The sequence below is a fragment of the Aulostomus chinensis genome, chromosome 5 (assembly GCF_037954235.1).
Source record: "Aulostomus chinensis isolate RoL2024-O1b breed Wild chromosome 5, RoL_Achi_v1.0, whole genome shotgun sequence".
Lineage (NCBI taxonomy): Eukaryota > Metazoa > Chordata > Actinopteri > Syngnathiformes > Aulostomidae > Aulostomus > Aulostomus chinensis.
Window position 1 is genome coordinate 29,630,626 of NC_141324.1, and position 13,930 is coordinate 29,644,555.

General features: G+C 46.1%; 1 protein-coding gene across 3 annotated transcripts in view; it reads left to right on the plus strand.

Annotated features, from left to right (window-relative positions):
- LOC147262109 (neuropilin-1a-like) overlaps positions 1-13,930 on the plus strand; it is a 77,855-nt gene that overhangs the window by 54,740 nt on the left and 9,185 nt on the right. For all 3 annotated transcript variants that reach the window (XM_086204509.1, XM_086204511.1, XM_086204510.1), the window contains exons 8-12: positions 4-148; positions 2,837-3,012; positions 3,782-3,937; positions 7,565-7,709; positions 13,731-13,886. In XM_086204509.1, the coding sequence (XP_086060635.1) occupies positions 4-148; positions 2,837-3,012; positions 3,782-3,937; positions 7,565-7,709; positions 13,731-13,886 (778 nt within the window). The remainder of the gene's footprint in view (positions 1-3; positions 149-2,836; positions 3,013-3,781; positions 3,938-7,564; positions 7,710-13,730; positions 13,887-13,930) is intronic.

The following is a 13,930-nucleotide window of genomic DNA, read 5'->3' on the forward strand; positions in this document are numbered from 1 at the left end:
CAGGTCTTTCAGGGGAACCACAACCCAACAGACGAGGTTCTCGCCTCCCTCCCCAAACAGACTCTGGCTCGCTACGTCCGCATCCGGCCCGTCACCTGGGAACAAGGCATCTGCATGCGCTTTGAGGTCTACGGCTGCAGGACATCAGGTAACAACGCTACCCCTAGTGGGCTGTGAGGGTACAGCAAGAGGCTGCTGGATGTCATTAACAATAAATAGATTAAAAAAAAAGGAAGAAGCATAATTTTAATTTGTTGTTTGAAGCAGGAAATGACATTTAGATATTAAATAATTCAGGTCGTTGATTTGATGCCTTACAAACTGTCAGATTTATAGGGATCACAATCACAGCACACATGCACGCATGTACGCAGAGGATCCGAGGAGGTGTTGAGCAGCTGCCGAGGTTGCCAGCTGGGTCTCAGACACACGTCCTCGTCTCCTTCAGGACCCTCACAGGTGGCGTGATGGGAAGGAGACACAACAGGCGTTAGAAAATCAAGATAAGGGGCCTCGCCTAACGTTCTGTTGTGACACGCCCATTCTTCTGTGTTTTGTCCCAACACGATTACCTGCCTTTCTATCCTGTTTCACCCTGAAATACATGACGTCAGCTGCTGTTTCAGCTGGACTTTAACCCCCGGAGGCATTTTTACAACTGCTAATGGAACAGACTAAATAACTCCTCATGTAAAAACTATAAACTAGAGCTCTTCCTGACACGTCTGACCTGCTCCTGGCACCAGCCAGCCGATGATTTCAGACCCTGCACTTGTGTTTTCTCACTTTTTCTACATCGTGAATCAAACTAGCATCCTGAGACTCTGCTGATTTAAAATGATGATGGCTGCATCCAAGGCGAGTGTAAACTCCCACAGAAGGACGGTGTTATTCATTACTGGGGAACATGCTGCCTCATTACTCATCGTTGAACGTTATATAAACCCAGTCCTTGATGTGCTGCAGGAAAGTCTCAGCAGGAGAAGTAGATTTGGACTCGCACTCAGGGGCTGAGTCAGAGAGGTCATTCAGCCGATATAATGACACAATTGTGAGTGTTCTGATGTAAATGTAATTATTTCTAAATTTAGAACTTCTGCATATCGTGGCATGAGAAGACCTGAAAGATAGGCTCCCTTTAAATTGTTTCTTCCCTGAGAGGATGTTTGGTGTCCACATGGAAACAGAAGGAGAGTCGGGGGTTTCCAGACGTGTGAACTTACAATGTGGTGGAATTTTCATCCAGGAGCTGCTGTTCAGCGCCTGATATGAGCGGGAAGTGTTTGTCACACACCAGTTTCACACTGCGACTGTTTCAGCCCGGACATTAAATCTAGCTTGAGTTGTTGATAACAGATTTAACGCCTCTTAAAATGACCGCCCCATTCTTTGCAGGAATAATGGAGCTTTTTTAGTCTGATTAAAAAAAACAACAACTAAAAAAATACCCAAAAAACAGCTGAAGTCCCCACCAATTAATTATCTCAGAAGATTTCCTGACCGCTAAAGTAGCAGCGTGAGAGAAAGCAGGCTGGCCACTCTGCTCAACAGATTGTAGCGTAGCCTCAAGGTCAGTCGTAGCATCGCCCTGCAGCAGCCAGAGAGTCTGCTCGTGTCCAACACCCTCGAGACGAGACTCCAGCATCCAACCTGTTCCAGGGACTCAGAGGCGAATCCCCGCGGTGAGACAAGTACATAAATCTGAGGCTCTTGTGATACAAGTACCAAACTGGTGGTGGTAGAGATGGCGGTAAGAGTAGCGGCAGTTTTAGTGAGCGTTCGGACAGAAAAGCTTCTCAGATGTCAAAACGCTTCCTGAAACGGAGCTCATTCGTTGCCAAGGTTTCATTAAAATTGATGCATATTTGAACAGAATTGGCCTGAAAAATCTACAAAAGAAACTCGAAACCCATAAATTCCCCTGTGTTCGCTGTCAGAATGACGGATATTTGATTGGATATTTGTTTCTCACGGACCTCATGAAGTTAACACTTCATGCACACGTCATTTTCTTTGATTTTCTTAGATTCAGGTGTTGCACAACATCACCTTCAGCTCCCAGGAGAACCTCCGACTGTCCTGAAATCCTTTTTTTATCTCCCTTGAAACGAATGAACTCTTTCTCCAAAAATGGCACAAAAATAAACCGCCCTCAGCAAGCTCACAAATCTACAGTTTCCCAATATTTCAAAATGTGGATGAATGCACTTTGATGAGACAGTCCCACTTTGGCCTTACCTTTTGTTTTTTATTGATACTATATTTTTTGTTTATCTTTTGTTCGACTGATTTTCCCTCAGGAGGAAATTCTAGGCGACTCCACTGCAACATTGAACATTGCTGGAAAGTGTTTTTTCTAGCTGGACTTTCACCTTGACGGTGGTCTTCTCACAGAACTGGCAGGAAGTTGTGGATTTGTTGTTTTTCCCCGCGCTTTGTCTTGAGTCAAATTCAGTTTTTTTTTTTACTAGAAAAATTGCATCTTCCCACTTTTCTTTCTGGCCACCACTCAAACGTGTGTGAGCGTCTTTGTGCATGCAGACATCTCGTGTAGGACAAACACAGGAGCCACGTGGGTGTGTGTGTTTTGGAGTGTATCCAGCCCTAAATAGTGGCACTGGTAAGAGCAGTAGTACAAAAACAAGCTCCAGCTGCACACCTAGTATTAGTAGTCGTAGTAGTAGTAGTAGTATTGGTGGTAGAGCAGCTGAAGCAGCAAGTACACCAGTAGACATACCAGTGTCATTGCTACAGGGGGAAACATTGGAGTTGTACACCAAAAACAACTCCAGACATCATCATCATCATCTCTCTCCCTCCCTCCCTCCCTTTCCAGACTACCCTTGTTCAGGGATGCTGGGGATGGTGTCAGGTCAGATCTCAGACGCCCAGATCAACGCCTCGTCCTTCGCCGACCGCGGCTGGGTGGCTGAGAATGCTCGTTTACTGACGGGGAGGTCGGGGTGGACCGGTCAGCAAACCAAGCAGCCCTTCAGGAACGAGTGGCTACAGGTGAGTCACGCTCCTTCAAAACATACCTGCCAATATGTGCTCATCGCTCCTCACTACCAAACTGACTCTACATGAGTTTTCGCTCCTAAAACAAGACCCGATTGAAAGCAGATGGAAAACTCTGGCGTCAGCGGCGAGGGGATGACTCGGTGTGACATCAGCAGGATGTTGGCCTGAAGAACCTGCTTTTGGTTTTGACTGGATTCTTAACTCTCAGTGGATTTCTGCTGCCAGATTTATTATTGATTGATCACTTCCACCTGTAGTGATCACATGACCTGATATGTAGCCTTTCCCTTGCTGTCCGTGCCTCAAAAAAGTTTCAGGCTGTTTTTTTTTTAATTGGATTTTGCAGATTTCACCTCAGTGGAGTCGTGGCCTCTGGTGGTTTTGGTTATTAAAACAATTAACATTTTATATTTAACATCCCATCATCTCGACAGACTCATTTACAGCTGCTACACGCTCACGTCTGGCCTGCTATCGTCAGGGTAAATCCCATACAACGGTGCCCAGTTCTGTTTCGGTGTTCTTATAGAGCAGTGATGTAACTTTTATTGAGAGGCAGTTCTCCATTTTTCTTCAGAATGGACAGAAAAATAATAGTGATAATAATCAGAAGTTCCTCTGTGTGTTTCTGCAAAAATGGCCTCATAAGAACTTTGTTGTCGAGCGTTGTTGTCCTGGTTTTTGTGGTCGTCTTTGAGGGTTGGGCTCGGTCCTCAGGTGGGTTCTCACTGTCTGACCCCTCCCCTGTGCTTCCTGGCAGGTGGATCTGGGCCAGGACAAGCTGGTGAGCGGTGTTGTGATCCAGGGTGGGAAACACCGTGACAGGAATGTCTTCATGAAGAAGTTTAAGGTGGGACACAGTCTGGACGGGGAAGAGTGGACCATCCTGAAGGAGGACAACACCACCAGACCCAAGGTGGGCTCAGAGCGAGACCAGGCCTGACAAAGACCTGGTCCATGACCATCAGGCCAGGTTGAAGTGGTTTCTCAATATAGAAACTGGGATTTTTGAGTTATTGATCTTTGACAACAACAAAAAATAAACTCAGGGTTGACAAAACGTCATCATGATAAAGAAAAGCAACTGATAAGATCATGAGACGTGAAGGTGAGCGCCACCACTGAATCGTCCCGCCTCTGTCCGTCCCTCCTGGTGTTTTTCGTGTTTCAAGCCAAACCTGATCAACAAGAAGGGCAGTCTGGTGCAGCCAGATGAAAAGGTTTGGCAACATGAAATAAACCACCCCGTCCTGTAATCTGTAATTCCTAAAAAGCCATCAGACAGACGCTCGACTGGCCGCAACGCCGCTCTTGGAATGAAATGTTGAGCCCCCAAATTACAGACTTCTATTCATGTGAGCTGTGTTTGGCGGAACGTGAGTGTGATGATCGGCGGAGGCTTTTGTCTGAGGCACTCAGCAGCATGTGATGGGAGATGAAGATGAAAGCGCCGAGGAAAGTGGAGTTTCTGTTGAACCAATGAATAAAGAGAAGATAAAACAACTGAACGGTTTAGGGGAGCAGCGCACACGAGCTCTGACGTTCACAGCACACGAAGGCTAATTGATGCTTCATTGCAGCGTCGATGCAACGCGTCATTAAGTTGCTTGATGCCATTTTGAACTCCAAACTTTTTTTCAACCACTTTGTCTGTCATTCTGCTGACGTTATTCTGGACTGTTTTCATCCTCATGGCCCAGAAAGCGGAGGAGTTTCCCTCTGTGCTCCGATACTCTTTGACTAAATTTGATACTGGAGCTAATAAGTAAGTTTACCTTCATCCGCAGCTGTTTACTTATTTATTTTTGTAACCATGCAAATGCTCAAATAATCCGCTAATGTTGGATTAGCTAGCAGAGCTGTGTGAAAACAATTATTACCATCAGCTGCTCGCGCTTAACCGTGCAGTACAGCATCGGCGACACCTGTCGCAGCAGGCCCACAAGGTCTGAGGTGTCTCTGTTGCCAGGGTAACGCGTGGAGGATCTGCAGTAGTGACGTTGCAGGTGTTGTGAACAGAGGAAATGAGTCAAGGGGACTTCCTTTAGCCAGCAGAGCCTGAGGAGGGAGGGGGGAGTGTTGCTCAGGTGCAGGGTGGAGGGAAACGCACCAGCAGCCGGGCAGACAGAAAACCTGTGATTCCTCCCCAGAATGACGTTTCTCTGAAAAAAACAACAACAAAAATACAAACACAAGTATTTTTTTGCTTTTTTCAGGGTTGTACCGAGGGAGAAAATAGGACTTGACAAATAAAGTGAATTTTCTACAAGTATTTAACTATGACGGTTAAATAATAAAGGTTGAGGATGCTTTTTAAAAGAAAAATTCCTTTTACATTCATTAAATCAAAAATATTTGATTCGTAAAAACTTCCCCATGTTGTTTGATTGACAGGCATTTTTTGAGGGTAGCTATTAGTTGGAACGGTGGAGCCAGCACCCAAGAATCGGAACAGTGGGTTAGCACTTGAAACTCATCAGACTTCGAGACTGGTTAGTGATCGCTTTGGTTTGAAAAAAACCCAAAAACCTTCTTGGCGATGGAGCGACTTTGATTCTGAGCCGCGTGTCTTGTGCTGTCGGGTGTGTGACCGACCTCTAAATAGGCTGTTATCATTAAAAATAACAGTTTTCTTCTTCTGCTCTTTCGCTTTCATTCCTTCTGTTCTTTGACATCTTCAGGGTCAGATTCTTGATGTGTGTTTAAGTGCCTGTGAATTCATCCCAGCGGAGCTTCAGCCAAAGTATCTGTAGATTTAGGGGGCCCCGCTGAGCTGAATCACGTGACCTCGGGGTCTGCAGCTTCTTGAGGGCCAATGTGGTGGTGCAGTACATGGAAAAACTTTGTAAACCGCTGTATTAAAAGGAGGCCTGTCCTGGCAGTAGTGCGAGGACGAGGACCGCTGGAGAACTGCAGCACAGAGCAAACCGCTTCCTCACTCACAGTCACGAGGAAGCGGTTTTTCACCGCCACAAACACTGGAGACTCAGGAAGCTTTGCAGTGTTTAGGAGCAGCCTGGATCTTTGGCTGTCGTCAGCACGAATGTGTCGCCACCGGTGACTGGCCTGCATTCGTTGTTTTTTATCACACTGGTTCTGTTTGAGGGTTCATCTGCAAACACAGATCTCCATTCTTACTCATTTTAAATCATGTTTTGGGTTTTTTTGGTGCGTTTGAGGGAACATCAAACTGGTGTTTTGACAAGACATCTGGCAAATATTAACATTTGTCTGAGTCGTGTTCTTTCGGTCTGAAGTGAGTATCAGCCAAAGTGGCGTTGGCTTATTGGTCGTTTGTTCTGTTTTTGCAAATGAGGGGTTTTGCTTTATCTCCCCTGACGGATTCACCACAACAGGTCCGAGTGAGCTGCTGCTGTAGGTAACCAGTGGCTGTTAACAGAAAAGTCAAACCAGTTAGCATCGTGGCTTCGCCCACACACCCAACAGAAGATGGAGGTGTGTGTGTGTGTGTGTGTGTGTTTGTGTGTGTGCTGTGATTCTCCGCACCTCACACGTAACGGCAGGGACATCCTAACTCGCTCTTGACATACGAGACGGGAGGACACACGAATTCAGACAGGCCGTCGAGCCTGTGGTGTTTCCCACCTCGCGTCTCCCAACGTGACATTAACGGTTTCATCTGCTCTGCTTCCATGGTGGGAACATGAAAGGATGGCCTCTGGTTCTGATTTCCTGGCTTTAGCCTTTGTTTCCTCCTTTCATTTTGTTTGAGCTCCTTATCAAACCGAGCGATGTCTGATCAGGAGCAGGCTTTGATACAAACAACGCACAATATTGTTTGTCTTCCTCCTGTTCTGCAACAGATGGGTGGGCTTCACCACCGCGCGTGTCATGAGCGCTTTACAGAAAAGCAGCAAAGAATTCCATCAATAACAACTGGAACTATTTTGACGTCACTCCTGAGAGTCCGTCTCTGAGCAAAGTAACTGACGTATTCACCTGTTCCTTCCCACTGATATGTTATTGTGCTGTCCTCTCTGGTGTGCTTGGTTTCAATTATTAGAATCTTTCATAAATTTAAATGCTCGAAAGAAAAGAGGGAGAGATGTCTTAATTCTGTTGGTGGAAAAAAAAACGTTCTGGCTTGTTTGTATTTCTGTAAGCCAATCATAATGGTTGTGGGAGGGGCTTAGCTCAAGATGCAGCAGCAATGTTGCATGTAGGTCGCTGTGAGCTAGCGCAGAGCTCGTTGTTGTTTCATGCGGCGAAGGGAACTTTGACAACGGCAGCACGAACAAAACAGAACGACACAGAACCTGCAGACTGGAATCGCGGCCCAGTTGCCAGCTGGTTCCCACGGTGTTGCTCTGGTGAACTGGACGAGCAGCAAGCTGACGATGATGATGCTGATGGTTCCTTCAGGAGTCAGTAGAGAGCGGAAGGCGCTAATGGAGAGGGAATATTTGACTCTCACTCACCAGGTGGACAGAGACTCCACTCTCAGTGACATCGGGTTAAAAAACCCACCCTGCTGTTTCTGGTGTTAACGCTTCTCTCTTCTCTCGCCGCTCTCCTCCCTCAGATATTCATGGGTAATCAGAACCACGACACACCAGAGCTGAGGTCCTTGGGTTCTCTACTGACCCGCTTCATCAGGATCTACCCAGAGAGAGCCACCAATGAGGGCCTGGGTCTCCGTCTAGAGCTGCTGGGCTGTGAACTGGATGGTGAGTCCTGTTCATTCCGTGGGTGTTTCAGTGGCTTGGAATGCCTTCAGATGCGTGCATCTGTATAACGAACGCAGCTGAGACGTTATTTCCTCAGAGGACATAGCGTTCTTACATCTCCTGAGTGGTTCTCCGTATGTTCCAGGACTCTTGTCTTATTTGGGATTGAGGAAGAATCCTCTTATTTCCTGAAATCTAACACTATAATCTGAAGTGTCTGCAGTGTTGCCTGTAAAAATATGAAATTAGATCAGATTACGCCAGAAAACGTAACTGTCATCCCCGGGGCAATTTGTCTCAGCTTATTACTTTTTAATATCATGATATCATAGCGAGGATGATAGTAAGCAGAACAACCCTCAGCTTTCTGGCTTTGGCAGAGCCGGTTGAGATTAGCGTTTGCGTTAGAAGGAAATAGCAACGGAGAATCCCAGACAGTTGTCCTGCAAGTAATGAAACTGCAGCACTTAAATAAGGTTAACAGTCTTTCACTGGTGAGAAACTTAAGGATGAAGGTTCTTCAACTTTTCAGGCTGTGTTCCAGTCCCGAAAATACTGTGTTTTGCTTTTCAAGTACTCACAAATATGTGTTTTGAGCTCACAAAGGCATCTAGAACTGACCTCAGAGTGCAAGAAGAGCCACGCATCGTAGCTTGAAGCTAATTGTGCCCCATGACCACCAACTAGAAAATAACAGCCGAACTGTCCAGATGTTCACAAACTACAGTTGGATAGAATCCACATCTTCTGTATTCAGGTGTTTGCTCAGTAATCAACAAACACTTTGATATGAGCTAAAAGCAAAGATTTGTTCGCGGTAGCGCCAGATCTGACCGGCTGTCTCGCCCCAGCCTCTCCTGCTGAGTGCCTGCTCCAGAGGTTAAATGACGCCACGTTGTTAGCATCTTTTGTTGCCTTTAGCGGCCACGAGACGTCTCAGTACACGATAGACGGCAAAAATTGAAGGGGAAAAAAAACAATGGGAGTGCTAAAGAAAAATGCTGGACATGAAACTCAAGGTCGAGCTAAGTTTGGTGTGTATCAAACATACAAAGGAACAGTTGTGCTCCGTCTGCCACACCTCAGAGGAACGCAGCGAGGTGCAGAAGCAGAACAGCACAGGCAGCAAAGCTCAGTACATCCTTACACAGAGTAACAGTCTGACTGCTGGCTGCACACACACACACACACACACACACACACACACACACACACCCGTGACATCTCATCGGACTTCCCCTCCAGAATTTGACCTGAAACGGTTTCTGTCATGCTGCGACTGTGGTTTATTGAGTGTTTTTTGTGTCGTGCTGCGCGGCCTCACAGTTCCAGCGCTGTACGTGCGATCAGATGCACGTCTGTTGATCAGAGTGCCATCAGAATACTGCACCTCTTAATCGTTTGCCCTCTTCAGAGGGTCTTCATCAGATGAACGTGTGAATATTTTCACCGGCGCGCTGCCTCAGTCAGTCAGTCATTAAACAGTGAACTGCTTTCACTTCAGGCTGCTTATCTGAAGCGTTCGGCTTCATGTGTGAGAGCGAGAGAGTGGAGAGCAAGCAGATAAAAGGTTGACACGCCGGGCTCTATCTTTCCTGCAGCAGCGGTCTGAGCTGGGGGGCGACAGGCAACCCCTCACAGTAGGTGCGGGAGGAGGAGAGGATTTCTGGGGGGGGTCGGAGTATCTGGTTGCCCTGAATGGAGAATGACAACAATCAGACAAGGAGTCGGGAATGTGAGGATGAGAAATATGAGACCGGTCAAAGCAGGCTGGCGGCCATTTATTTGGGACCACATGTGCAAAAGGGGACGAACAACAACAAAAAAACAACATGTTGTGAATGAGTGAAACACAGATTTTGTGTGAAAGTTGTGTGTGGGTAGTTTTAGGGTAAGACAAGGAAGTGATGTCAGTCCTTCGGATGGGATTTCTGATCAGGAATATCAGAATCAGGTGCCGGAACCGATGCTATTCAGAGATCAGATACGGGGATAAACATTCCTGAACCTGCTGTCCCGTGGAAGGAGACACGTGAGCGCGCCGTGCGTTCACTTCCAACGCATGAACGGGAAATAGTTTTCAAGTGGTTGGCTTCAGCCTTGCAGCATCCAAATCAGCATGAAAAACGTGGATGGGTGCTTTTCTAATAAATACCATGAATATATCAACCCATAGCCTTACCTTGAGGCCACATTAACATCTATGTCACAAATGTGGGTGTGAACGCCTTCATGTTCTACTGTCACCAGGTCGTTGTTTTTCTCGTTTTAAAATGTTGCCAGATGAGAATGAGCACCGTGAAAACCACTTGACACGGAGCAGGCAGCTGATGTTTCAGGCTGGAGAAGCCTGTTCCTCGGTCCAGTCAGCCCAACCCTGTCATCAGTCTTTGATGGCTTCTGGATTCAATATCTGAAAACCCTGGATTATATTCAGTAGCAACATTATGGGTTTTTGTATTTCTAAAATCTGTCTCTATGGTATGATTGAGGTTGAGAAATTGTGGTTTTGGATGATAAAAACATGTTTGTGACTGGATGAAAACGCCTGCGTGAGAGTCAGGCGGGGGCTGAAGCCCATGCAGCAGCACCTTGACTTCCTCTCCATACGCAGACGGCTGGTTTCTGTAATTTGGGATTACATTGGACGGCAGTAGAAAAGCCCGTTGATGAGCTCGGGTTGATCTGTACTTTTGGGGTTTTTTTGGCGTGTGGAATGCCTGCGTGGAACCCTTCAGAGGCACAAGTCTCTTATTTAGCTCACTTGTAGCCTGTTAGCTTGCTTTAGCCAACACAATCCAACTCTGCAGCTCCATTTTTTTCCCAGCATGTGTGGAGCAAATACCAGACTGAACATACAAGGAGGAACTTCACACGCAAATACGTGATCGCCGAGGTTTCCATAGTCGAGAGACGGACGGCGAGGTGTGTTGATGCGCTCCAAACCTGTGGAAACGAGGTGCCAACTTTCTGTTCTGAATAAATGCACATTTCTTCATTCTGTTCTTTATACGCTGAAGTTGGTAAATGCACTTGAATCCAAATGCAAAATAAACCCTAAGCCGTTTAAGTAGAAATAAGTAACTAAAATGGAGTAACTTTGCTGCAAGTCCTCGCCAGACAGACAGATGCTGAGAGAACAGAAGCTCCTGGGTGGAGATAAAAATGAGCAGAGGAGTGAGAGGAGAAGGGAGGAGGAGTGGAGGAATGACAGGGGAGAGAAGAGGGAGAGGAGAAAGTGAGGTATTTGAGGCATGACATCTGTGTTTCTCCCACGGAGGAAGAGAACAAAGACAACACACTCGCTGTCACGGGAGACAAGAGACAGACTGAGACACATTAATCCGACGACTGCTGCGAGCTCAAACACACACACACACACACGCTCACACGCCTGCAAACCATATGTGCCCACTGGAAAAACACATACACAAGGATCTGTGGAAAACATGAATGTAACGGCAGAAATCGATAATAAAAACTGAATTAAGAGTAAAATGTGGATGTTTGTGTGTAATCTTATTCAAATCGGGGTTTTCCTGCCGTGCTTAAAGAGTTTCTTTCATAGTACTACATTTTTTTACGCTTCTATCAGCTCAACACACAACGCAGCTTATAAAAACACGCAAATTGACCAAACATCCTCATTGCATCGACAACACACGGACAACGTGCGGAGAGTCCGTCAGTAACTCCCACAAGTCGTAGCAGATGAGGACTTTTCCTTGATTAAAAAAGGACATCACTCCGGGGTGTCGCCGTGAAAGATAAGATAAAGATTAAGATAAAGACAAGTGATCACCAACAGATCTCAGTCTTTAGATCCGCCGGGGAGATCAAGTTTTTGGTGTTTGTTTGTGTCAGCAGGATTACCCAAAAACTGTGAGGCTGAGTTCCATCAGTTAGGGTGTTTAACGGTGTTGCGGTGGCGGCGGCCATGTTTGATATGACGCCGTACAACAGTCATAGCTGGCCCCCACATGGTCAAGCCTGTGATGAGGGCCTGCCAGCTGAGTTTGAGTCACAGCGCCACCTGGTGGTTTCAGGACGATAAACACCACAGCGACTCCGTGTTGTCTTCACCTGACGCACAGCAACATCACATGTAATACAGGTGTTATCTAGCGCTGCCTAGTGGACGCAGGAGGCGACACACAGCATCAGTTTGCCCCTTCGTGCAAAATCCAAATATACCTTCTTATTTAGTCGTTGAAACTTCACGAATCCACAAAATCTTCAAACAATCGTGTGTAAAATGTTGAAAAAACAGAATTTTTAGAACTTTGAGGGAAAAATAAAATGGACTATAAAGATAAGTGTAAATGCGTTTCATGGAGTGATGCGTGCAGACACAAACACTGGGAGATGTAAAGCCCACGCGCTCATAGAAGTTAGCAATTAGGCCTAATTATCCAAATGACAGCCTCCTCGTACCTTGATGCTCACCGAGGCGGCTCATGAATGTACATCATGATCAAGCTTCAAGTGCTCTTAACAGCTAAAGAGCTCATCTCACACTATTAAATTACCCTGAAATACTGTGGTTAATGTAAAAAGCCCCTCATTTAAGGTGCTGGATGTATAAGATCAATTAAGTCGCAGTTCATCCGGCGGCGCTGAGCAACTCGAAGAGTTTCTCTTCATTCATCTGCTAGTTGAAAGAGTCTCTCCCTGTTTTTACACAAACACGGAGATCCCAATTTAAGCTCATGCAACCCTGAGGAAGCCGGTTTTAACAGTTTAATCAGCAGTTTAATCACCCACACTGTTGTGAGAGCAAACCTCCATCCCACTCAAAATCATGCAAACACGTTTTTCGACAAAGTTTAATTACATGCGGACCATCTGTGATTATTTTCACATTGCCTACATATGCTAATTCCAGTTCAATTAGCTTCATTTCCATAAAAAAACACATATCTCTGGATGGATATCGACTGCATGTTCCATTTGAACGGGGATCAGGATTTTCTGTCATCATTACTTTGGTCCTTGATGGGAAATAAAGAGTCCCAGCCACTTCAATCTTCAGAAAACGGAGCTGCTCAGACGCTTTAGTTTTGCAGGGCTGCTAATGAAAGAGTCTGGTGTTCAAGCTAATAACTCCCCAAAGGATACAACATTCTCTTAGATGAAGAAGCCAAAAGCCTGATTAGGTTTCTGATCTTATTAGGAGGCGTCGACGCCTCCTGAATTCATCACACCGAGGGTGTTTAGGAAACAGTCGGTGAGCTCATCACCTTAAAAACAGGTCACAAGTATCTATTTATATCACCTTTTATCGACAGAGGCTCCTAAAGTACCTTCTCGCTGTAGCCGTCAGCGCATTAATCCACATTTATTGTGTACATTGGGACCGAGTCCAAATAATCGAACGTGAGCATTAATAGTAAAGAATGAAGATGTCATGGCGCCGCTGCAGTGGGACTCATTAATGTGGTTTTAATGGTTTTATAATGGCAGAGGGGCTCCAGGAAGATCTGGCTGAACTTGATGGAAGGATCCCTTCATCGTTGGTTTTTCTCCGTCTCTGAGATTAGAATTTAACGGTTTCTTCAAATCTCACCGATTCATGGTGAAAAATGTTCCATACTGAAAGCAAACGGCAATCAAACCTCAACCGAGTGCCCGTTGTTGTTGTTGTTGTTCTTCTTCTTCTTCTTCTTCTTCAAAACAGAGTTAAGTTCCATGTGAACCCAGATCCTCTGAATTTGGTACCATTCCAAAGAGCAGGAACAGATTCAGTTCCTCTTTGGTTTGGTTTTCTTTTCTTGTAACTGGTTTGCTGCTGTTGGTTGTCGGGTTGTGAGTGTTTTTCATGTCTTGTGTTTGTCTTCTCAAGTGTGTCGTGGACTTTACTGGACTCTGAATATCGTTGTTTTCACGAGCTCAGTATTTCACTCACTGCTACACATCCAGCGTATCAGCCTGCCGCCTCTGATGGCCGATGAAGCTCCGCCTCTGCGCCGCCTGTCCGTCACATTCACCTCCACCCTCTCTTGTGTCCATTTCCGTGTTCAGACATTACAACTACGGTGCTTCCCACCACGCCGGTCGCTTCTACGCTCCCCATGACCACATTCGGAGCCACCACCACCGCGCCCATCACCATCCCCAACACCACGCCGGCTACGGGCTGTGAGGAACCTGACTGTGAGGAGTACAGCACAGTGACGGGTAAAACACCAAAACTCACCTTCCCGAGCTCCTTGTGTCAGTGA